At 53.3% G+C, this 26,011-nt stretch overlaps 1 protein-coding gene across 2 annotated transcripts; it reads right to left on the bottom strand.

The window, feature by feature from the left end:
* Positions 1 to 10,004: 10,004 nt before the first annotated feature.
* Positions 10,005 to 25,645, bottom strand: MS4A15 (membrane spanning 4-domains A15). Of its 2 annotated transcripts, none has more exons than XM_082477394.1 (7): positions 25,531 to 25,645; positions 19,720 to 19,974; positions 16,364 to 16,486; positions 14,542 to 14,598; positions 12,463 to 12,555; positions 11,979 to 12,131; positions 10,005 to 11,043 (listed from the first exon to the last, which is right to left on the bottom strand). In XM_082477394.1, exons 1-7 carry the CDS (start codon positions 25,636 to 25,638, stop codon positions 10,927 to 10,929), a joined length of 906 nt encoding a protein of 301 aa, XP_082333520.1. In that variant the 5' UTR covers positions 25,639 to 25,645; the 3' UTR covers positions 10,005 to 10,926. The 2 variants fall into 2 exon arrangements, with proteins under 2 accessions (XP_082333520.1, XP_082333521.1); XM_082477395.1 differs by having other exon boundaries at positions 11,979 to 12,092.
* Between the last annotated feature and the right edge of the window lie 366 nt (positions 25,646 to 26,011).

Genomic DNA, 26,011 nt, shown 5'->3' with positions numbered 1-26,011 from the left:
AGCACAAAAGAATGAAGACCTCTTGGCAGAGCTGTCTTGGATGGAACAGGTTGCCCAGGGAGATAGTGAGTGTCCAGTCACTGGAAGCGTGCCTCTACTTGGCGTTCGCTTTCCAGAGTTGTGGTGCTGCGAGTGGGTCAAATAGTCAGTCAGGAGTTGGATTCAGGAAGCTGGAGTAACCTTTCTCAAAGTATGTTCCATGGAACACTGGTCCTGATAGATCAGTAGCAAAAGGGCTCCATGATCAAATAAGTTTGAGAAACCCTGGATATCTATTCTCTTTCCCCTCTTTAGCATATAAAAGGCTCTGAGAATTCTTGCAGTGGAACACTTTAGTATAATATTAAGGGCATTTCCCAAACTTAACTGGCCATGATAAATTAACTTTTTTTTCTCATAGTCCAGTGATTCTACACACGTGGTAGTCGTGTGGGGAATACTTTTGGGCAAAGTGGCCTTAAACTTATAAACTTTAAATTCTGTTCTTTTTCTGGCCTTCTTTGCCCTCCTTTTGGTTTTCTCAGATGCATATCACGGCAGGGATTGGACTGTGGTCTCTAAGGTCACTTCCAACTCTCAATAATCCTCTCACGGGACAGAAGGAACTTTATACAGCGGGAGGGGAAGGCGGTGCAGAGGGCAGACTGAGATAACCAGAGGGGAAAGTCTCTTGTTTGTAAAGGTGAGATCCTGCTCTCCGAGAAGCGCGTGGACCCTGGGTCCTCAGGAAGCTATGCCCTGTTGTCCTGCCTGCTGCACCTCCAGAACCTGGCCCAGGGCTGATTGGGGCGGAGATGGCTGGGGAGGCGAGGGGGCAGGAGACGGCTGTGGGCCGTGGGAGGAACATCTTTAGGCTTGACCCCTCCCCAGTCCCCTCAGCCAGCTCAGGACCCACAGGCCCAGGCAGCCTGGCCCCCCAGGGAACCAGCCAGGAACGAGCCTTTGCTCCTTCGGCTCCTGGAGGGTGGGGCAGGCAGGGACAGAGGGGGCAGGACCCTCCAGCTCCGCTGCAGAGTGGACCGGATCCTGAGCACCCGACGTAAACAAGCCCGGGCCAGACCCTGGCTCTGCTCCCCCGAGCTTTGACCTTGGGCGGGTTGATTGCATCTCAACCCCTTAGCCTCCGCACCTGCCACATAAGGAGCGCTGGTGCCAATCCTGGGGGTGCGGGTGGGCCGGGGTTGTGGGGATTAAACAGGATAACATCTGTAACACGCGGGGCCTGGCACCTAGCAAACGTCCACTAAATGCTGGCCAGCATCACCTCCAGCCTGCCGCGCGCCTAGAATCCTGCCACCGGGCTCCACTTTGTCCTGTCTGGTTCTCTGATAAGACCTGATACATCCTGGTCTCATCATCGGGAGGGGTGATCCCGGGGTGGGGAGAGGGCATAAGAGCTCTGGGCTCCGGAAGAAGGTGGGGAGGGGTGTGGGAAGGGAAGGAGAGGACCATGGATATTGAACTAGTGGCTGGAGATTTATCTACGGAGTCCTGAGCTCAACACCACAGGGGCCCAGGCAGCGGTGAGTAAGATCTGTCCATGGGAGTTTGTGGTCAAGCAGGCAGAGAAGACCTGTGACCCGAATGGGACTGTACTGTGGAGGCCTAGAGGACAGGGCGAGCTTCTGAGGATGTGTGTATGTGTGTGTGTGTGTGTGTGTGTGTATGTGCGTGTGTGTGTGTATGCGTGTCAAGCAGAGAAAGGCAGGGTTGAGAGGTATCGAGTCACACCATGTGACGGGGGGATGGGGGGTGCCAGGGGCCACCCATAGAGGATCGGGGTTCAGTGGATGCCAGTTACAAATCGGCTGCAAATGTGCCAAAGCCAGCCTCCCCCCAAGGCATCAGAACAGGGTGCTGGTGCAGAGAGGTTCACCTGCCAGGAGCCAGGGGCCCTGCAGGAAATGAAGGCTTCTGCCCTGGGATGGAGTCAGGAGGCCCGGATTCTAGCGCTGGCCTTGAGTGGTCCTGGGCAAGTCCCTTCCCCTCTCTGGGGCTCTGTGTCCTCAACACTGTGTCTGTATGTGAGTTTCTGGGATTGAAATGGAAATGCCGAGGCCTCTCCCAGTATCAATGGTCAGTGAGTGGCAGCAGGATGGGGGTCTGGGTAGCAAATGCCTCCCTGGGGTAGATGCTGTTGGTTCCCCCCAATTCCCAGATATTCTTTGCTGGGGGCAGGGGCACCCATTTCCAGCTGCCATAATTGTTGGCTGCTAGGGGCTCACAGCTGCTCCCTTTAAATTTAAGGTTTAAATGACACTTCCTCCCCCAACCTTGCAGCCAATGACTGGCTGGCATGGGGTAGAAAAGGCTGACCCCCTTGCCACATGGTGGGACCCAGTCTGTGCTTCTGAATCACCTGCCAGTGGGATCCAGCTGAAGCCAGCAGGCAGCTGGAACCACATCTGTCCCTGGCTTGCTTCCTTTGCCCCTGTCCTGCTTCCCCTGCTCTTCCCCTGAGAGGGCTCCCTCATAAGTCAGTTGTCCAAAATCCTTGTCTCAGGCTCTGCTTCTAGATAACCTGATGGAAGACACTCCCTCCTTGTTTCTGCCATGGGGTCCACTCACCTGGCCCGGGACCTCCGCTCTGAGAGTCCAGCCGCCCTGTACCCTCTGGATCCGCTTCAGCCCCACAGAGGCAGCACCAGAAGATCAGAACATCTTTACAACATTAGACTTTGGATATGTTCCCTCCTGGCCGCACCTCCTGCTTCATGACCCAGCTGCATGTGAGCTGTCAGAGTCTCTCCCATCCCCCAGACCCAGGCAGGAGAGTCTCTCCTTAGAGTTGCAAATTTCCTTTGGAAAGTAAAATGTTGACAATCGCTCAGGACAGATGGAGTGAAGACGATTGTGATCTTCACAGAGTCAGAGGTTGAGCCTTTTAAAAGACTTTTTAATTCTGGAAAATTCCAATAATTCGCAAACGTAGAGAGAATGGCCCTGTCAACTGCCACGTACTGTTCCCCAGGGACAATCGTGTCCACCTTGTTTATCTCTTCCCACTCCTTCTCCTCATCAGTAAGCAAAGCTTGGACTTCCAACCGTTTTATTTGTAAACATTTTAGTATTTATTTCTAAAAGATAAGGACCCTTTAAAAAAAAGGTGACCACATGTCACAACTGAAAATTTAAAGCAGTGAAGACCCGCTGCTCCATGGGGCCTATTTCCGGGCGATGCAATAGCCCTGCGGCCACACCGAGCTCTGTGCTGGGGTTAGATGGCTCCCTTGTTGAGGAAAATTCAACACTGGGAGTCAGGAAAACCTCTTCTTCTTCCAGCTTTTGCTGCTTACTAGATATCAGCTATCTTCTCAGTGCCCGCATTTCTCGGATTGTCGCATCAGCGTCGTGTGACTTTTGATTTGCTTGACTCAGGATCCAGGTACGGCCCGCAAGTCGCATCGGGCTGGGAGTGGGGACACATCTCACTTTGCCTGGCGACCTGTCCCCGGGCTGCTCCCAGCTTGGTGCCCGCGTTCTGGGAAGTGAGCAGACCCTCAGCCAGGCGGTTCTGGTGAAGGAGGTGTGAGTGGGCTTTGACCACCCTCAGCTCTCACCCTGGCCTCTTCCTTTTCCCTCTGGCTTCTCTCTCCGCGCTGTTATGCCGTTGGGGGCAGGAAAGTGACGCAGAGCCCCTTGGCCACCCTGGATAGTCACCCATGCCCGCACTTGCCGACTTCAGAGCTGACTCTGGGCCTGGGCTGCCTGAGTAGAAACCTCAGTTCTACTCCTTCATAGCTGGGAGACCTAAGGTGACTTACTTGACCTCTCTGGGCCTCAGTTTTCCCCTCTGCGAGATGGGGGTAGTACTCCCTATGCAGTCGCTAGAGGGTTAAGTGAGTGAGAACGTGTGGGATGCTTAAAGCGGTGCCTGGCATGTATCAGGAGCCGTGGACAAGTATTAAAGTCACCACTCATGCTCAGGGGTCACTCAGGCTCCGTGTCACACACACAACCAGGCGGGAAGCAGCCCTCCACATTCACTTACTTGCCACTCACCTTCCCTCAGGCCTCCCGTGTGGGGTGAGGCCAGGCAGTCATAGCTCTGGAAAAGGTCCACTTCCCCTGATGGCCCCCCGCCCCCCCCGCAGTGTCCGGACACGCGCCCTGGGACCTCCTGCGGCGCAGGCCCCACCTGCCATTAGCTGCTTTGCACCCGCTCATTACCTGCAACCTTACTTCTGAAGTTTTTCCAGAACCTGTGGTCTTTCTCTGGGTTAGAGGCTTCTCCTTCACCACTTTTAGTTACGTACGACGTACAACACACACACACGCACGCACACACACGCAGACCACCCCATGCCCTTGTTCATTAACTGACCCACTCATTCATAAAACCCTCAATGAGCACTTACTACCAGCAAGGCACTGTACCATGTGCTGGGGGGCCAGGACCGAAGGAGACACTGCCCTGCCTTTGTGGAACAGGGAGACTCTGGCGGCAGAATAACGGCCCCCGGAGATGCCCATGTCGCAATCCCTGGAACCCATGACTATGTCACCTTACGCAGTAAAAGGACTTTGCAGTTGTGATTAAGTTAAGGGACTTGAGATGGAGAGATTATCCTGGCTTATCTGGCGGGTCCCATGTAATCACGAGGGTCCTTATAAGAGGGAGGCAGGAGGACCAGAGTCAGGAGAGAGATTGGCAGGTGCTATGCTGCTAGCTTTGAAGATGGAGGAGGGGGCAGAAGCCAAGGAATGCGGCAGCCCCTAGAAGCTAGAAAAGGTAAGGAAATGGATTCTGCCCCAGAGCCTCCCCCCAAAACTCAGAACTGCCAACACCTTCGTTTTCCGACTTCTGACCTCCAGAGCTGTAAGATAATAAACGTATTCCTTTTTTTTTTGGCCACACCACGTGGCTTGTGGGATCTTAGTTACCTGACCAGGGATTGAACTGGGGCCCTCAGCAGTAAAATTGTGGAGCCCTAACCACTGGATCACTAGGGAATTCCCTGAATGTATTGTTTTAATCCACTAAGTTTGTAGGAATTGGTTACAGCAGTGATAGGAAACTGACAGAATGCAATGGCGAAGACGATCAGGGAGACAGGCGATAGTCTGGAGGGGAGGGGGTGGGACCCCAGATATGCCTGTGTGCTGAGAGCCCAGCAGAGGGCGCCTCACCTGGAAGGGCCAGAGAAAGATGAGCCAGTAAGGCTTCCTGGAGGAAGTGGTGTCTACACCGAGGTCTGAAGGAGGGTTGGAAGCTAAGTGGGACAAATAGGAGTGGGGGGCAGGCAGGGAATAGCATTCCAGGCAGAGGGGGTCTCACAGAGGTTCAGTATGGCAGCCAAGTCAAGTGCAGGAGGAGCGGGGCAGAGCAGAGGCTGGAGAGGGGAGTGGGCTACATCTCCAGGGCTCTGTCAACTTTGCCAGAGCATCTGGACTTTAGCCTGAGGGCCGGGAGAGCTCCAAGTGACTTTAGGCAGAGCAATGACACTGTTGCTTTTGTACTTTAGGAAAATCTCTGTGGCTGTTATCTAGCCCAGACATGGGTTGGGCCAGCTTGGAGCTGGGGACAGAGGTTAGGGTTCAGGAGTCTGATGCCATGATGCAGGTGAAAGATGACGGTGGTCCACAAGTGCTGGGAAGGAGGATGGGGAGAGTGGACTAAGTCGAGAAAGCTAGAGCAAGGAGAATCAGTGGGGGACGACTATACCTGGGGCTGAGGCAGAGGGAAAACCAAGAATGATGCTCAGATTCTGGCTTGGGCACCAGCCAAGTCTGTAGTCACATTGATTGACAAGTGGTATGGGTTTCATGTCAGCAGAACGTGAAAGCAGATGCTGAAGCAGGCTCAGAGAAAAGAGGTGGGTGGAAGGCAGGGATTTGGGGATTGTCAGGATGGGGACAGACAGCTAACCTGAACTCCACGAGAGCAGAGAGATTTGGTTGACATCTGGCATCCTCAGAGCCTGGACACACAGTGGATAAACACCTGCTGAATAAACCATGAGATGAAACTAGAGCAGCAGATGAGATCACCCAGAGGAGAGTCCAGGGTAGGCAACACTTAAGAGATGAATGGAGTTATTATTATTAAAATAAGGATATTAAAAAGCCCATTGATTCTGGTGACAATGAGATCATGACAACAGCAGTTTCAGTGGTGTGAGTGGGAAGTGAGGAAGTAAGACTATTAAGGAGAGGAGAAAAGTAAACCCACAACCGAAGGGGTTTAGGGCATCAAGATAGGGCATTTTAAACTGGGAGAGAATTAAACACATTGTATTTTCACATTCACAAAATTTTAATGCGCAAAATGTAACTGTGGTGGACAGATTCTAATAAGCCCAAGAACTCTCCCCCCCACCCCCCCCCCAGTGTGGGTGAGACTTGTGATGTGCTTCTAACCTATAGAAGCAAAGGTGATGAGACGTCACTTCTGTAACCACATTGTTACATGAGACTGCATCTTGCTAGCAGGCTTGCTCTGCAAACTCTCTCCCTGGCTGACTATAAAGACCATGGGCTGGGAGCTGAGGGAAGCCTCTGGGGGCTTAGGGAAGCTGACCACCACCAACAGCCAGAAAGAAGCTGGGGCCCTCAGTCCCATGGCTGCAAGGAAATGAGTTCTGCCATCAACCTGCATGAGCTTGGAAAGTGGATTCTTCTCCCCAGTCTAGCCTCCAGATGAGAATGCAGCCCGGTTGCCTCCTTGATTGCAGCCTTGTGAGACCCTGAGTGGAGGACTAAGCTGTACCTGGGTCCTGACCACAGAAACTGTGAGAAAGTAAATATGTGTGGCTTTGAGCAATTAAGTTTGTGGTAATTTGTTACATAGAAACAGTTAACTAACACAGTGGCTTTTTCTGCCTTTTTTTCCTACTTTACAAAACTGAGGTAATTACATGAAAGCATAAATATGTACAACCTGGTGAATTTTTATCTATATGTACATCCATGTGACCGTCACTCAGATCAAGACAGAGCATTTCCCATGCCCCAGAGGCTGCTCATAGCTCACTCAGTCAGGGCTGCTGCTCTCTAGGGCAAAACCACCGTGCCAACTTCTGTCTTTATGTTGCCTGTTCTTGAAATTTGTATCAATGGCGTAATACAGTATGTTCTTCTTTCACTCAGAGATTTGTCTGCATGGTAGATGTATCAGTAGTTTGTTCTTTTTCGTTTATTCATTTTTTGTGTAAATAGTATCTTGACTTTTTATTTTTTATTTTTAAAAAATTTTTGGCTGTGTTGGGTCTTTGTTGCCGTGCGCGGGCTTTCTCTAGTTGCAGCGAGCGGGGGCTACTCTTCCTTGTGGTGCGTGGGCTTCTCATTGTGGTGGCTTCCCTTGTTGTGGAGCATGGGCTCTAGGCACACGGGCTTCAATAGTTGTGGCACACGGATATACCACAATTCACTTACCTGTTCTATTGTGGATGAACATTTGAGATGTTTCAAGTTTTTGCCTTTTATGAGTAAAGCTGTCATAACAAACTTGTGTACATGTCTTTGGTGGACATATTCACTCATTTCTGTTGGGTGTACATCCAGGTATAGCATTGTTGGGTTATACCGTATGCTTTAACACATCCTGTGAAACATTTTTTCCAAAGTGGTTATGTCAAAATATACTCCCACTAGCAATGTATAAGATGAGCTCCCCAAATTCATCAACACTTGTATAGTCAGTCTTTCTAATTTTAGCCATTTTGGCATGTTGCGGTATCTCTTTGTGGTTTTAATTTGTATTTCTCCAATGACTAATGATGTTGAACACTCTTATTGGCCACTTTGAGATCTTTTTCTGTGGAGTGCCTGTGCAGTTTCTTTGCCCATTTTTAACTGAGTTGTCTTCCTTTTTCTTATTTATTTTTAGGAATTATTTATATATTTTGCATTTAAGTCCTCTGTCAGATATTCTGTGTTTCAAAATCTTCTCCCAGTCTGTAGAGCATTTTCACACATGTTATTTTTTGATAAGTAGAAGTACTTGATTTTAATAAACACTAATTTATAAATATTTTCTTTTCTGATTAGTGTTTTTTGTGTCCAGTTTGAGCAATCTTTGCTTATCCCAAAGTACTGAAGATATTTTCTTTCTTTTAAAGAAAAGAAGCTTTTTTGTAAGTTTTAAAACTTAGGTGTGTGACTTATCTTGAATTAATTTTTATGTATGGTATATAATGTGGGAATTGTGGTTCATTTTTTTCTCCTATAACTGAATCCAATTGCTCCAGCACAATTTATTGAAAAGAACATCTTTTGTACACTGAATTGCAGTGGAGCCTCTGTCAAAAGTCAAGTGAACTGTGAGGGTGTGTGTCTGGACTCTCTATTCCATTGATCTAATTATCTATGCACTAAAACTATGCTGTCTTGGTTATTATTGCATAGTAAGTTTTGAAATCTGGTAGTTTAAATCCTTGAACTTTGTTTTTCTTTAAGGTTTTCTTGGATATTTTAGATCCTTTGAGTTTCCATATGAATTTTAGAATTAGCTTGTCAATTTCCTCCCAAATAAACTGTTGGAATTTCAAATGGGAATGTATTAAATATATAGATAAATTTTGGAGATAAATGACATTTTAACAAAATTTTGAGCTTTCCAATCTATGAACATAGTATAGCTCTTCATTTATTTAGATCATCATTAATGCCCCTTAGTAATATTTTGGAGTTTTCAGAATTCTTCTGCTTCTTTGGCAACTGCTTCTCTAGCTCCCATTTTCTCTCAGTGGCAGAAGACTTAACTTTGCCAATTAAGAGTAACTCAGTCACTTCCCGTGACTTCCAGTCCACAAGCATGATCTGTCCTGGCTGGTCTCTCCTGGCCACTGTCTCCACTCTTACTTACTGTAAAGCTTCAGTCTCATACAACCCACTTTACACATCAGCCTCTGGTGCTTTCCCTGGGGGACACAGGAAGTTTTCTGATGCTTTTACTCATATCCACATGGGAGTGTAGGGCTCCATGTCGTGTCACCCGGCACAGCCCTCGGTCATCTCAACTCCACATTCTGGCTCCATGCTGTCTGGACATGGGGCATCTCTAGGGGCCTTGCAGTCTCCTCAGTTTACAGTCTGGGATGTGAAGAAGCATCAGCTCTTTAATTCCTCCTAATGGATCTGCCGTTTTTGCTCCCATCTCTGAGGAACTTAGTCAACAAGGCACAGATGATGGTAATCCCAGTCTGAGGCTAAGCCTTCTCTTCCTCCTTTTTCTCCCTTCCTCCCTCCCCTTTCTAAACTTCTCCCCTCAGCTCAGAAATGTCTCTAATCTCCTCTATGTGTGGCAGTTAAACTGTTCTTAAACCCACAAACACATTTCCCCCAACTCTATACTGTGTGTTCTTAAACTCTCAGCTCTAGGTCCTCAAGTCCTGGCTCTTGATTTTGAAAGCTAAATTCTGTTGTGACGCTCACCCAACTCTGCACGAGCATGACCCCAGGAGGGAGTGCCTCCTTAAAGGGGGCTTTGCTTGCCCCCCCCCCTTGTCCCAGCTCTGTGGCTCACTGGTACTTAGCCACCTAGCTGACTACCCTCCTTTGGGAAGACCTCATGGAAGGGGCAACATTAACATAGGGTTTTGAGGGAGGAGCAGGAGTTTGTTAGATGAAGAAGTGGGGTGCTGAGGAATACAGCCCTGTCCCAGTCTTCGGGCTGAAGAAATGGGGGAGAGAGGGGAATAGGTTGGTGGCAAGCACTTGGGTTTGGACTTTGGGGAGCCGTGTGGTAAGAGCATGAACTCTGACATCAGATGGAACTGAGTTCAAATCCCAGCATTGCGCCTTACTAGCTTGGTGGCCTTGGGCACATGATTTAATCTCTTCAAGCTTCCATGTCTTCAGTGGTAGAGTGGGGACATGAATGCCTGCTTAGTGGGGCTCAGGTGGGGACAGAACAAGGGTAAGGATCACACCACACAGAGCCCAGCGCCCAGAGATGCCCTTTTGCTGTGACAATGGGACAGTTACCCAGGTCCTCTGATAAGTATGCGATGACTCTTTCTAGCCCCCAAGGTTAAAAAAATTGTCATTGCTATGAGATCAGATCAAATTTTAAGCACAGTTTATTTCCCTCTGTGGTATGGATGAGAGAAGCCACCTGCAAGGGCCTCTGAATACCAGGTGGAGGTGTCCCCTGGGCCCAGAGACCCAGCCCCACTCATGGTACCTTCAGAGGCAGCCTTCTCCTCAGGCTAGGAGGTGAGGGTGGGAGCACTGAGAGCCCCAGGGAGGTCCTGAGCCTCCCAGGGGTAGGGGCCACCACCGCTGTGCACCTGTAGATGCTGCCCAGGATGCCGTGCGCTGGACTCAGCCCTCCCCTGCAACCTCCGCAGCCCTGGGGGGTGGGCAGGCCTGAGTGAATAGGGCCTCCAAACGTTTCCCAGAGGCAGGGGAGCTGGAAGGGTCTTAAATGTCATCTGGTTCAACCTTTAGTTTCCAGGCAGGAAAACTGAGGCCCAAAGACGGAGCAGCAGATTACAAGGGACAGAGCTGGTCCTACGGCCCGGAGACCCGAAGCCAAGCCACTGCCAGCTGTGTGACCTCTGAAGCTGGACTCAGGACTCCTTACTGGAGGGTTCTGCGCTCTGAGCTTAACGACCGTCCCAAGGCCTGAGGGCCAGGGTGGCCCTTGAACCCGTCTCCCTGTGAGGCCAGGGTTTCCACGAACGAGGAGAGAGAAATTCAGAGCAGCACATGGGGGTGTTTCCTGATAGTGACGGCGCTCGGCAGGGCAGAAGGACACACACCCTTGACATCAGCTAGCTTTTTAAGGAAATAAACCACTGCGGGAAATGTGTGGGACAGACATCCTCAGGGTCTCCACTCGGTGCCACACCATGTGAGGATTGGGGCCGAGGGCCGCCCCAAGATTAACGAGGTGGGGGTGGGGAGAGGCCGGGCTCGGGATGGCGCGGGTCGGGGGGTGGAGGGGAGGGGAGGCGGTACTCCAACCCCCAGAGCGGCCATCTACTCGGACGACTCCTTGAGCATATATGCCACGTTATCATAGGCGGGGGGCGGAGAGGCTGCGGGGCTGGGGATATTGAAGTCTGTGCTGAAGGTATTTGGCAGGAAAATCACAGGCTGCAAAGAATAAGAAAACAAACCCAGGCAGTCCTAGAGGCTCGGGCGCCTTCTTGGAGCTGTTGCAATAGTGCCCTCTTGTGGGTGTTCTGAGAACAGCACCCTAGTAGTGAATGCCGCAAGTCTGAATTGACCCCACTGGTAAGTTCACCTAATATTCCAAAAAATATTTACTGGGGCCAACTATGACCCGGGCGTTGGGGGTACAGCAGTGAACAAAACAGACATAAGTCTCATTTCTCTACGAACTACGATTCTGGTGTTCTTTGTCTCTGGCCAGCCCTGCACTGGTTCAAGGCCTGGATACCATAGCACCCGCCTTCTAGCGGCTTCCCTGCCTCCAGCCCCGCCTCTCCGCCCCGCCACCCCCTGCATTGGACAAACCCTCTGGATTGATTTCCCTGAGACCCGCTCTACTCCCCCTCCCCTCTGAGCTTACACTCCTCTGCTCAGACTTTCAACAGCCTCACGTCCCATTTTGCACAAGTCCACCTCCTAAGCGGCACCCCTACGCTGTGGCCCGCATTTTCCCGCGGAGGAGGACTTTACTCCAACTGGTTCCCTTGCCACGAAGGCCCTCCGCCATCGCCTCTCTGTCTGCACTGTCCTCCAGTTTGGGGGAAACTAAGGTCAATTCCCACCCGAGTCATGCTGCCCTTTCTGATGTCCACGTCTCCCTCATGGCCCGTGAACTTCTGGAGGGTCCCACTCATCCTTGGACAACGCTCCCCCTCGTCCCCTGCGCCTGCCTTCCGAGGCTCTGCGTCCAGGCGCACAGGGCAACGGGTCCCTTGGTGCTGGCGCCTCCCTGTGGCCACGAGGAAAACAGTCCCACCTTCCCGCGGAAACTCCTTTGGGTCCCCGGATGTAGGAATGGCGAGCTCATTGCAAGCGCAGTGGCCCCGGGTGGGGGTAGGCAGGGGTGAGGCACTCACCGCGTGGGCTTGGGCGCGGGCGGCTTGGCACCCGAAGTGGGTGGCAATGACCGCGATGAAAAACTCCAGGATGGTGAAGATGGTAAGCACGGCCAGGTAGCCCCTGCCCACGTCCTGGGGACCAAAAGCCACCGTCAAGGCAAGCCGAGAATTCTAGAGGAGGAAAGGGAGCCCAGAGCGAGCGAGAATGAGGTGCCCAAGGTCACACAGCCAGCCGATGGCAGAGCTGGAGCCGGATCCAGTTGCCCTGCAGCCCGTCCCGTGCCCTCCCCTGCACTCTGGGCGGCCTCTCCGTTGTGCCCACGCCCATCCCTGGGGGTCTTGGGGTCCACATACTCATGGGGTCTCCTGGGATTGGCAGGCCCTGGCGAGCCCCAGGCCCCCAAGCCCCCTGGTGCTGCAAACTCTCTCCCCGCCCCCTCCTGGATGTGGCTGTATCCTTCTCCAAGTTTTCCCACTCCTTGGGGAGCGTCAGACAACACACCCAGTTAGTGAGGCCAAAATCCATGAGCAGAATGGCCGTCCCGGCAAAGGCCGCCATGGCGCTGAGAATGTTGGTCCCCAGGCTGCTCCTCACCTGCAGAGGAAAGGAGCAGAGGCGAGAGGCAGGAGCAGGAGACAGGACGGGAGGCGACAGCTCTCCTCCCCCCCTCCCCAGCCTCCCATACCAGGCCTCCCGCCGCCAAGGGGCAATGTCCTCACGCTCGTGCCCATGCCTGCGTTCTTGTTGACTTTCTTTCCTCCTATCCTTCCCTGGGACTTCAGGAGAAAAGGCCCTGCTGCCCCCTTCCCCACCCCCCCACCCCCGCCCCTTACCTTCCGTCGTCTTCTTGGAAGCTGCTGGCAAGGGGGCACGACCACCTCCCTGGGTGGGGTTTGCAGAAGCTCCTTACCCACCCAATACTGTGCCCCTCCGCCCCAGGCCGAGCACCCTGCAGGCGCAGGGGTCGGGGGAGACCCTCTGCTGTGGACGCTGAGGTTGGGAGAGGTGTTGGGGTCAGTTCCACGTGGTCCCAGGCAGGGGCCGGCACTGCAGACCCTGGCGGGGCACCAGGCAGGGGAGAGGCAGGTGCTGTGAGCCTGAGTTAGGTGGGCCAAGCCCTCACTGGGAGGCCTAGGGGCAAGGGGATACCTGGGTGGTCCAGGCGACCACTCAGGGGTCACCCTCCCTATGTTGCCAGAACCCGATGCTCTTTTGACCCAGTAGCTGAAGACCTCTGGTTAAACAGCCCTGGCCTTAAAGCGGGGAACAATCATGGGTGGGCCGGGGACTGCAGGACCTGCTCAGGCTCAAAGACTCCTTTTTGCGAGGGGGTCACTGAGACCAGAGCAGCCTCACAGGAAATCAATTAATTGATGAATTAATCCAGCAAACTTCTATTGAGCATCTGCTGCCAGCCAGGCACTATCCAAGGTGCTGTGAGCACGTGGCAGAGTAAGTCAGCTCTCCCCCTGCCAGACTTTACAGCCTAGGGGGACATGGGTTTGATACCGAGGGTCCCCTGCGTCCAGTCCTGTCCTGCTATAATCCATTCTCCACCCAGCACCCAGCAGCTCTCAGGAGTGTACATAGGGCAACGATTCGTCTCCTTCAACCCTCAGTGGCCTCCCACTGCCCTTAAACTCCAGACTCCGCATCCATCTCTGAGTCACCTCCCTGCCTCTCCCTCTGAGCTCAGCCCCTCCTACTCTGCCCCTTGTTTGCTGTAATCCGGTGTCCTGGCCCCTTCTCCATCCTCTGATGCCCAGGCTCTTCCCCGTCTCATCTCCCAGCCTGGGATACTCTTCCCCAGGCTCTTCCATGGCTGCTGCCCTCTGAGCAATGAGCTCAGCGACACCTGCTCAGGGACTGCAGACCGTCCTAGCTGAGTGGAACCACTCACATTATCCGGGTGCTTTGTTCAGCACTTTTCACTCTCTGTAATGACCTTATTTGTTAGTCTGGTTTTTGGGTGTCTTACCAGACACCAGAATGTAAGCTCCACGAGGGCAGGGACTTGACTCTGGTGCGATGCTCGACACCCTCATGTCCAAAGCCTCCATTGCCCCCCACCCCCTCACCGGTGCCCACAGAAGGCATTGAGCCGTCGGCCATGTGGACTCAGCACATCTCTCCATCTAATTTCTTTCCACTTTTCTTCCCAGACCTTTGCCCTGATCAAATAGAACCACACATGGTTTCCATGGCAACCCTGCCCATGGCCTCTCTTTGCATCCTCATGCTTTTCCTTCAGTATTTCTCAGTCCTACCTGCCCACCAAGGCCCAGCTTCAGGAGGGCTTTTTGCCTCTTCCCTTTCTCTGGATGACCATGAACACTTCGTCTGTGGACGCTCACTTTCTGCCCCGTAGTGCATTTTGAAAGTGCATCTTGGTTCCTCCTCTCCCGTAGGTAGAGCAGTGTCTGTGCCTGGCCGTCTGGGCGTTGTCCCGCGCCTGGCCCCCAGCAGGCCCCCAGGAAATGCTCGCTGAAGGAGCCAGATGAGTGAGCGTCTTTGGAAGCAGAGCAGAGTGGAGCCTGGCAGTGGACCCACCCTTGCCCCGGGTCCCCTGTTCAGACTTACCAGGCAGCTGGTGTGGTTCTTCTCCGCTGCCACTGAGAGGGACCCCGAGATGATGAACTGTGTGGGGAAGCGGGGACCCCGGTGAGGCTTTGGCCGGGACACTGGGCAGGGCACACCATGCCTGGTGCTGTCGAGACCGTGTGTCTCAGGGAGAAGCCAGCAGCCTCCTGGCTTCCACCTTCTCTGCCTCCGGGGCAGGCACTTGGAATCTCTCTGTGAGGGTGCCCCCTGGTTGCTAGGGGCCCCTGTCCAGGGAACTAGGGCCGTGGCTTGCAAGGTGAATGTTTTCATTGACATCGTATCATCAGAGCCTTGTAAGGAAGGCATTGTTCCTTTAAACATTCACTCATCAAACATTTCCTGAGCAGCAAGGATGTGCCAAGATGGTAGCAGAGTTGAGTAAGACAGACAATATCGCTGCCCTCACGGGGCTTCTATTCTAACTGGGGGAGACGGACACTTAGCAAATAAACGATCAAGAAGTATGGTGGTAGTGACAGGAGTTGTAAGGAATCACTGGGGGCTACTTGAGGTGGGGTGGTCAGGGAAGGCCTCTCTGAGCAGAGATGCAAATGAAAGGATACAGGGCTTGTGATGATTTGCGGTGGGTGGGGAGTGGGCGGGGCCGGCTTGGAGGCTGCCCTCCAAAGATGGCTCCCAGTGAACCCTGTGTCACAGTGCCCATGCCCTCGGCATTTGCCTCCAGCAATGACCCTGGGCAGGTCCTACGACTGGCTTAGCTGAGAGATGCAGCGGAGTATTGCCGGGCCAGTTCTGGGCCTAAGGCTTAGAAGGCCCAGCAGCTTCCGTGTTTGCACTCAGCTGCAGGCTGGGGAGACCACGGGGACGGATCACTCGGAGAGGGCAGCAGGAGGCTGGAGAAGGGTAGGGGTGGGGCCCTGGGATTACACGGAGACAGAGAGGACCAGGAAGGGGCCACCACAGCTGTCCAGGTGGAGGTAGGGAGACGTGGACAGTTTTAAGCTCTGCTTGGGAGGGCGAGCTGACAGGACCTGCTGGTGGAGTGGGTGTGGAATGGGAAAAGAGGAGGGTCTAGGGTGACTTTTGTTGTTTTAGCGCTGGCAACTGGATGGATGCTGCAGAATTAAGGCTTGGGAATTGGCTCCCACATGTGTTAGTGCTTGATTCCCTCAAACTATGGGGTAGGTGGGGCCAGAACTATGGACCCGATTTTTAGATGAGGAAGCTCAGGCTGAGATGGAGTGACTTGCCTAGGGGACTCCTGATAACACACGGTGGAGTTGGGATTCAGACCACTTGGCCTGGCCCCAAAATCTGTTCTCCCCCGGGGGCGCTTGGAGGCTCAGGTGCAGACGGGGACCTTGTAATCGCTGAAGTGCTCTCTTCGTCTTGGGCATTATAACCGTGCCCTCCCCTGATTCTCCAGCAGGGGTGGGTGGCCAGGCTATTTTTCATAGAGCTGGTCGGACTCCCAGGGAGCAGAGCTCGTGGTGGGCTGGGGCCCAGGAGAGGAGCTGATGGGTTTCTGCAGCCCAGGGTTTGGATTCGGGTTGAGACGTGTAACCATGGTAACAAGGTGGTTATTGCCCTTATCCCCTGCCCTCATCCCCTTCATCCCATGCTTTTTGCGAGCCTGCTCTGTGCTAGGCTCTTTGCTGGGAACTTTTCGTACACAGGAGTGGGGTCTGGGTCAGGTTATGATTAGGGTTTGCAGTTCGGAGTTAGAGTTAAGCTCAGGCCCCCACCGAGGGGCGGCTGTGTCTAGAAGGATGTGGGGGTGGGGTGGGGCAGGGGGATAAATGAGCCTGGGAACAGCTCCCTGGATGGCCCCGGCACTCACGCAGGCTCCTCCCCAGAAGGGGACGCCGCCTTCGATGAAGAGCATCCCCACGTGGCCGCGGCGGACCATGAGCAGCACGCTGCCGAAGCCCAGGTGGATGAGGCCGATGAGGATCTGGACCGTCTGCGGGGAGCGGGCGGTGGCTCAGCCAGGCGGGCGGGGCGGGCTCCACACCGCCCCCTGCCAGCCAAGGAGGAGAGCGTGGCAGGGCCCTGCGCTCTCGCAGCGAACCGTCGGCGACTGGGAAATAAACTCAAGGTTCCGTTCTTTTAAGGAGACGTCATTATAACAACCGTAAAAGACAGTTTTAAGAAGGAAAGCCAGCAGCCCACAGCCTTCGGGACCCACCCTTCTGTTACCATGTCTCCACGGGTTTGCTTTTTGCTCTGACCCACGGATCTCAAGCATCCTCTGCGTTGCTACCTGGTTTTCCTAACCCTGGTTTCCTGAGCAGCAGGTACAGCATTCCCTGTACTGAATGCCTCACCTTTTCCTTCCTCACCCCCATGCAGCCTGCATAAATATCTCCTTAGGCATCTTTCTCATCTGAGTGTCTGTTATTGATTCATCCCAGCCATGTGCTAGAGCTGCCTCCTACCAGCTGGAATCTGGACTTGGGTTTCACATACATTAATTAATTAATTAATTAATTAATTAATTAATTAATTAATTAATTAAAAGGGGGTGGTTTACCAGTGCCGCACTGATCCATTCTCAGAAGTGGGATGGTTTTCCCAAGGCTGGGAACATGTGGGCTTCTGGTACTTGCTGCCACATTTCTTTCCAAATGTTTTTGGTTAACAACTGAATTCTAGAACTGAGTGGAAAGGGACACTGGAGGCCCCTGATTTCAACCTTTTCCTAATCTAGGAGCCCTTTCCAGCTCCTGACTTCTAAACAGACGCCCTCAGTGACGAGGTGCTCACTACCTCTCAAACCACTGTGGTCCATTTATGGGCGGTTCAGACTGTGGAGTGGTATTCTGGGGGTCATGTGGAATATTCTTCCTAACATGAAGGCCAAGAATTTGTATATTTAAAGGCAGACCCCTTGAATCTTCTCTTTCTTTCTCTCCTCAGTTGCATGACCTCCATCTTTTCAGCTTCCTTATGGGACATTATGTGCCAGCTGCCGGTGCTGCTTTCCTTCTCAGTGGGTCCTTCCCCTGCTACTGGACCACCACTGCTACTCCAGTTACTCCTAAGACACCTGCTGCCACTTGCCAAATGCCTGTCTACACTAAGCAACGTGCTGGGTGTTTTACAGACATTATCTCATTTAACCCTAATATGACGAGGTAGATATCCTAAAATTATTATCCTAATTTTGGAGATGAGGAAACTGAGGTTCGGAGATGTTCAGGAACTTCTCCGAGGTCTCCCAGCGATGAAGTGGCAGGCCAGCTAACTCTAAAGCCAGTGTTCTGGGGCTTCCCTGGTGGTGCAGTGGTTAAGAACCTGCCTGCCAATGCAGGGGACACGGGTTTGAGCCCTGGTCCGGGAAGATCCCACATGCCATGGAGCAACTAAGCCCGTGTGCCACAACTACTGAGCCTGCACTCTAGAGCCTGCGAGCCACAACTACTGAGCCCACGTGCTGCAACTACTGAAGCCCGCACGGCCTAGAGCCCGTGCTCCGCAACAAGAGAAGCCACCGCAATGAGAAGCCTGAGCACCACAACGAAGAGTAGCCCCCGCTCACCACAACTAGAGAAAAGCCCGCACACAGCAACGAAGACCCAATGCGACCAAATATAACTAATAAATAAATAAATTAATTTAAAAAATAGAATAAAAATCTTAAATAAATAAAGCCAGTGTTCTCCCTGGGTGACACTCCCTAAGACCTATCTATAGTTTCTACTTTTTATGTTTTTCAGCAGTTTACATCTGTCTCACCGAAGTCCTCTGGAGGTCACTGTTTCCCAGAGTCTGCTCTGAGGCTTCAGGCCTCCAGCAATGGATACTCCATCTTTGTCCACTGCCCCTAGTCCCTTCCTGCACCAGTGGGCTTGCTGCAGCCTTAACTGTAGAATCCTAAATTCCAGCACGTTCAAGCCCGAGCTCCTGAGTGCTCAGAGCAGTGGGGCTGGAAGTAGAACTTTACAGTCAGGCCATCCTAGGGTACAGGATGCCACTTACCAGCTGTGTGGCCTTGGGCCAGTGACTTAGTGTTGACCAGCCTCAGCTCCCTAATCTGTCCAATGGGAACTATGATCCCTGAGTCACAAGTGGTGATGAGACTCTAAGGAGACAATGCGTGCAAATTCCTTGGTCAGTGCATGCATGCACCTCTCGTGGGCACTCGGTAAATGAGAGCTGTTTTCATTGTCCTCATCATCACCACCATCATCATCATCACCACCATCACCATCATCACCACCATCATCACCACCACCACCATCATCACCACCATCATCATCACCACCATCATCACCACCATCATCACCATCATCATCACCACCATCACCATCACCACCATCATCATCACCACCATTACCATCATCACCACCATCATCATCATCACCATCATCACCACCACCATCATTATCACCACCATCATCATCACCACCATCATCACCACCACCACCATCATCATCACCACCATCATCATCACCATCGTCATGATCACCACCATCATAATCACCACCATCATCACCACTTAAGCCATGTTTTCATCTTCCATTGGAAAAACTGAGGCCAAAGGACAAACTGAAGACACCCTATATGTATATATTGATGAATATGTCTGCCTGTCTATCTATCTATTATCTATCTACTGTGTAATATTTGTTTCCCTCTGAGAGATCAATATCTTAAGGCCGTCTGAGGTTGGAAAAGACCTTAGAGGCATCTTGGACTGTCAGCCCTGCGGGAGCCAGGAGCTGGCCCTGGTGACCACTTCAGCTTCATCTCATCTCCCTTCTTCCTCTGCTCACTACATTCCAGCCATGTCCACTTTCTCTTTCGTCCTTGAACAAGCCACCTCAGGGCATTTGCACTTGCTGTTTCCTCTACCTGATGAGCCCATGTCCCCAGATCTCACTTGGCTGGCTTCAGCCCAACATCTAGATTTTTAGCTTCAATGTCATCTCCCCAGAGAGACCTCTCTGTCCACCTTTGCTAGTGTTGCCCCTTCATGGTCATTTTCGACTCCATTGTCCTATTTGGAGTGATCTCAGTTATTTGTTCATTGGTTTACTCTCTGATGAGAAGGGTCCTTGTCTGCCTGGTGCATGGCTGCATCCTCAAGTCCTCACTGAGTATCTTTTGACTGCCTGCCCCCTCTCCAGGGTGCATGAGTACTCCCTCCCTGCCCAGCACCTATGCTTTGGGTGGTCGGAGAGCGGTTCTTACCCCTAAAGCCTTGGGCTCTCCCGTCAGGAATGTCTCCACGGGCCGCAGGTCGGGCGGCTGGGTGGCCCGTGGCGTCTGCGCCCCCAGCGGTGGCTCCTCGAACTGCATGATCCCGGGAGGCTGGCACAGGGAGGTGGGCAGAATGGCTGGGGGCGGGCGGAGGCCGCTGGCGTTGCTGGGTGGGATGACGACAAACACCCCATTGCTGGCGTGAGCTGTGGACATCGTGCTCAGAGAGGCTGGGAGACAAAGGCTCTGGAGATAATAATGATAACAATGTTGGTTACACATCTGCATAAGAGATTTTCAGTTTATGAACAACCTGCCTACCTACTCCTGCTCACTGCAGCCCCCTGAGGATGGCACCAAAATCTCTGCTTAATGAGGAAGGGAAGCTTTACTCAGAGAAGTGAAGGGATGTCAGAGGTCAAGGTGAGGCAAGGCCAAGACTTGAATTCAGTCTTTCTGACCCTAGAAGCCACATTCTTCATCTCTGCTATTATTACATGGAAAGGACATTTAGCATGCATTTAAACTGCCTCCTTTCCCCAGAGAGGGCAAGTGACTTGCTCAAGAACACACAGCTAATGTGAGAGCTGAGTGTCTCCCTACCCAGGACTAAAGCTCACCCACCATTTCCTGTCCCTCAGCCCAGAACTAATGAGCTGGAAGATTTCCTGCTGTGGGAGCCTTTCTCTCTGGCCACCCAAGCAATCACCATTAATGTAGCCGAGCCACGCGTGGATTATGGAAACTTTACTTGTGGCTGGCCTGAGCAAACACTCTGGGGAAAACCACCCAACTGTCAGGAGATGAGTTTACTAGGAGACAGCAGAGGGATGAGTCTGCCAGATTAAACAACGAAATGAAAAACAGGCATCCTTCTCATTGGCATTACTTGGTTCAGCACACGGCTCTGCAGATAGAAGCTGGGATTTGAATCCTGGCCCCTCTGCTTACCATGACACGTGGGGCAAGGTGGCCACCTACCCCTTCCTCAGTTTCCTTACCTGTAAAGTGGGGATAATTACACTGGGGGATAATCTCATACGGTTTGGTGTGAATTGAAATAACACACACAACCCTGAGAAAAGCCATCCTTTAGAGTGTGACCGTGACTAGAGGTCAGGCACAGACTCCATGCCCTCAAGGAGCCTCGCGTCTGGCGGGAGAAGCAAGAGAAGTTTGTAATTCAGTCCAACAGACGATGACTGAGCATTTACCGAGTACCAAGTTCATGCCGGGAGCAGGAAGATGAATTAACACGGGAAGTCCTGCCCTCAGACTCTCGCAGCATAGAGCAGGGCTGCTGCTAGGACAGAGGGGCGGGTGGAGGTGGGAACTGATTCCACCTGATTGTGAGCCCAGCAGAGTCTTCAGGGAGGGCGTGGACCTGAAACAGGGGTCCTCCGTTCTCACCTCCCCACCCCACGTTCCTTCCCTTTTCTCTTTTTCTTGTCTTCCATCTTTTTTCCTTCCCCATCCATTGGCCATTTCCCCCCTCGCCAGACGTATCCGGGAAGAGTAGACAGTTGCTGAGGATGTTGTGAAAGAGTCCCTGGCCTGACAGTCCAAGCACATTGGATGAGAGTGAGACGCTGGGGGACGGAGGGTCTGGGGGACCCCTCCCCCGCCCCACGGGTCCTCCTTCTTGAGGTGTGAATAACGGACGTTTAAGTCCTCATCTCACTCTAAGGGAGGGAAGGCATGGATTATTAGTTGTGCTCAGACATGAGGAAATGGAGGTTCAGGGAGGGTGAGGGTGTCTCCCATGGTCACACAGCACCTCAGTATTGAAGAATTGGGATAGGTCCGGACTCCCGCCTCCCGGTAGAAGGAGTGCTGACTTGATGGGAGGCATCCACTCCTGGGTTCGAATCCTGCCCTTGTCAGAGTGAGGGGACCAAGCCTTGTACTCCATTCTTTGGAGTAATAGTTCTAAAATGCTCGGAATCCACAGATCAGTGAATTACCAACAAATGGGGCCTGAAAGAGTCTGCTAACTTTCCACTTCCTCACGTAAGTTCACTTAAAGAAATCCCCCACGTTCTCACCATCATCTGGAAAGGATATTTAGCACCAGAGAGGGAGGAAGGCCATAATTTTAGAATAAAAGGACAAAACCTTTAAGTGGGACAAATTTAACTTGGTGCTACTTTGTCTGTTGAGTTGTCATTTCACCAGGGACAAGTGAAAACTGTGCCCGGGACCCATGGCGATTTGGGACGTGTCTGTGAACACTCTCTAGGGTCCTGAGAACCAGCGCCATGGCTGGTCACCTGAACCCTTCCTGGGCTCTCCGAGGGGGCCGGAGCGGCCTCAGCAGTGAGCACAAGTGTCATTAATGACACCTCTCCCGGGTGGGCGGTGAGAAACTCGCTAAAACTGAGCCCTCACCCACCCCCCCCACCCCCCGCCCCTTAGAAGAAGAGAAAACACTTACAAAAATAGGCTCTCAGCTGATGTTGCGGGTTAAGTGGCAATGAAAGTGTCACATAACTCCTGAGACTTGAAATCTTCTCTCTCTTCTCACCCCCCTGAAGCTGCCACCAGCACCTCTGCACCCTCAGGCCAGGGACCACCCTTCTGTCGCGTTCCAGAGGCCACCTGGCCATGCCCCCAGCTATGTGCCACCTAGAAAGAGACCCTTTCTTCCCTGCTAATGAATCAGCCAGCTCTCCCTAAACCCTGATGCATGTGTGCCAGGGACAGGCAGGTGGAATAGAGGGAAAGTGATGGTCCAGGACTCCAGGAGCTTACCAGGTACCCACCAGGGGAATGGCTGCCTGGGACGGAGACACAAGAAACAACTAGACATCAGCAAGGCATGATATCAACAGCTTCATGAGCTGCGGCAGCGCTGGCCCCTCCTCTGCACGGCCTTCTGCACTTTGCAAGTCCTCATCCATGTGGGAACCATGGATCTTTACCACAGTCCCATGAGGCCAGTGTTATTCAGCCCATTTTGCAGACCACTAAACTGAGGATCAGAAATTACAGTGTGGTTGAGTGGCCCAGGCCATGGGCTTTGAAACTGGACATAATTGTCAGAGATGTTAAAATAAAAGTTTCAGCCGAGTCCAGGTACTGGAGCGAGCTGTGCCACAGACGAACCAGTAGGACTTGCCAAAAGCAGGTGGCCGTGAGCTTACTAGGTGACTTCGATACCTTCCCCCACACAGCTGAGAGTGCAGACTAAGCGGATTTTGGCAAAGAATATTTAGAGTGACCTGAGTCTAAATTCAGGGGAGGGGGATGCCTCCCTGTTCACCTTGAGACAAGAGGCAGGGGCTGGCTTTAAGGACACTTGGAGAGATTAGTACGCATGCCTGCATTTTGGACCGCCTGCCAGATTCCGAGTTGAGGGAGGAGTTGTGGGGAGGTACACAGACCCCATAAAACACCTCTGCAGAGAAATCGGCTCAAACACTGCCAGTCCCAGGGAGGCAGCTGGTTTTCCTGTCCCCTTCGTCTCCTCCTTCCCTTCACCCGGCCCTGGAGAACCTGCAGTTAACCAGCGGGGGAGGAGGACGGAAAGCTTGTGGGAAGGCAAGGGGAGGTCCCCGTGCCACCACCCCCATTCCCCCCCACCCAAGTCCTCCTCTTTTTTTTTTTTTTGGCCACGCTGCAGGCATGCGGGATCTTAGTTCCCCGACCAGGGACTGAACCCGTGGCCCCTGCAGTGGAAGCGCGGAGTCTTAACCACTGGACCGCCAGGGAAGTCCGAGTCCTCTTCTTACCTGCCGTTTGCTGGGCTGAGGACCCAGGTGCCCTAAATCACCTTGTGACCTAACAGGAGATTGGACCATCCAGTGACCAAATTGGGGCTGTTTGCCTCACCTGAGAGCAGCCAGAGACGTGCGGGGATGGCCCCAATCTCACCCTCACATAGTCACTGTGAGTTTTAAAGGAGGTAGTGCCCGTCTCATGTCCAGCACAGTGCCTGGCATGCAGGGGCGTTCAGTGCTTTTAGCTTCTCTTGCTGGTATCATCCTTATGAAGTAGGTACCATTACCATTTTGCTAACAAAGAAACTGAGCTCAGAGACATTAGTGAGGTATATAGTCTCAGGCCACTGACTTATCCTTTGTGAGCCTTAGCGTCCCCATCTGTAAAATGGGTCCCTAAAATCCCTTCTAGCCCTTGAGCCCGGCTCCTATAGAACTTGGGGTGAGGCGAACTGTGGTCTCTCTGGGAGCTTCTCTCCAGGACCCTTCTGGGCAGGCAGAGACACGGTGGCTCAGCACATTCCATCCGGGGGAGAGGGTTCATTACCTATGGTTTTGAGGATGAGCAAGTTGACCTGCCCAGGGTCACACGATCAGGGTAAGGGATGGAACTGGGATGCAAACCTATGTCCTCTCCCTCCACCCCCTGCTCTTTCCAAACTCCCCGTGGCCCTTCTGATCTGGAGGCCACACTGTCAGGACACAGAGGCTGCACCAGGTGGCCTTAGCGAGCCCAGGGATGCTGACTCCACTGGCCTCCCTTCCCTGAGCTGAGGTCTCTTGGTCCTGCACTGACTCATGGACCCACTGCCTTTGGCTGGGCCCATTCCTGCCACAGGCCGCCCCTCAGCTGCCTGGACCTGTGAGCATCTCTGGACATCAGCTTTATTCACGAGGTGCTGGACGCAGCTTTGTTCATTCACAGTTGGAGCAGCCGGGGGAGGTGTTACCAGCTGGAGGAGAGAGGCTCTCGGATGAAAGGCAAAGAGCACATCTGGGAGGGGGCAGCTTTGCTGAGTGGTTGAGATCTTAGGCCCCGGGGTTAGCCTGGGAAGAGCCCACCCTACCCTTCCTTCTGCCTGCTCAATCAGCTGCAGGACCTCGGGCAAGTTGCTTAAGCCCCCTGGGTCTCAGTTTCCCCATCTGTCAAGTGGGTGGCTGTGATGTGAGGTGCTCTAGGCTTCCAAGGATGCCCCATCTACTTCCCCCAACGCCTCCTGCTTCCACCGCTTTGTCAATGGGCAGGAATTTGCCCCTTCTGTCTAAGTCTGACCCTGTGGCATTGGGCTGGCAGGAGGCTGTCTGGGCTCCTCCAATCCCAGCCCGTTCAGGACGGTTCAGACCTGCCCCAATGTCCTGGAAATGATGCCATAAGATGCACACCCATGTTGGAGGAGCAGAGCCTTCCCCTGTGCCCACACCCACTGCCTGGCCCCTCTGCAGGATTCCACTCTCTCTACTGCCCGCCCCCTACTGAGGCACTCGGCGGGGGACAGCCCCTTCCCCTCACTGGGCCTCTGTTTCCTCATCCATAAAAGAGGGGTGAGAATATTTGCCTCAGAACCCCTTTCCCAGCTCAGAATCCCCGCCAAGTCCTTCTCTTTCCCTTGGAAAAGGGAAATGGCAGGGCACCTGTATCTGGGTTGGAATCACCTTTCTTCTACACCTGGGTGAGGGTGGGGGAGATAGGAGGAGGGGGGGAAGGTGACAAGAAGATTCCATTTCCCCGGGAGGATGGTTAGGGTCCCAGGGTCTCTGGGGGATACCTGAGTCTTCTCAGTGACTGGCTTTGAGGAGGGAAGATAGATGTCCCTCGTTTACCCCCATCACCTGGCCATGGGGGCTGTGGGGAATGAGCTGGGGGTCCCCGTCAGAGGGAGGCCAGGAATTCAGAGGCCTGGGAGCCGTCCTGCCCCCTTAGTGCCAGGTGGGGTAAGCCCCCCGGAGTCGCCGCCTTCTCTGCCCAGTGGTCTCTTCCTCTCTCCTTGCCTGGCGGCCGACATGCCCCTGCCCCGTGTCCCCTGTCACACCCCCGGGACTGGGTAGCGTGGGTGCCGCTCCTGGGAGGGCAGGGGGGACTCACCGGGCTGCCACCACCGCTGCGCCCGCCGCCGCTCGTTCCCCGCTGCCTCTGCTCTCCCGCTGCCCCTCCTGAGTTCACACGTATTCCTGTGAAAGCCTTGCTATTCATGCGGGGCTTGGAGATCCTCTGCCTGTGAGCTGCCGCCTCCGGGAAGTTCTCAAGTCCCTCCCGGCTCTGAGGCATCACCCATCCGGCCTGACCCACCGAGGGGGCCCAGGAAGCTGCTGCTGGGAGCACCGGGCTCCCGGGACCAGGGCCCGTGAGAGCATCAGCTCCTTCCCTCGATGTACAGAAGGGGAAACCGAGGCCCAGAGAAGCGAGTGGCCTCCTGGGGCCCCACTGTGAGTGTCAGAGCTCGCAACGGAGTCCCCCCTCTGGGGTCCCCATCGGCCTCCACCCTCCTGCTGCTGAGGACGGGAAGCCCTCAGAGTCGCCTGGAGGCTGCCTGACTTTCTTCCACCTGAACTTGTCCAACATCGGA

Source organism: Balaenoptera physalus (genome assembly GCF_965194825.1).
Source record: "Balaenoptera physalus genome assembly, chromosome: 10".
NCBI classification, from domain to species: Eukaryota; Metazoa; Chordata; class Mammalia; order Artiodactyla; family Balaenopteridae; genus Balaenoptera; species Balaenoptera physalus.
This window is presented reverse-complemented; position numbering and strand designations above follow the sequence as displayed.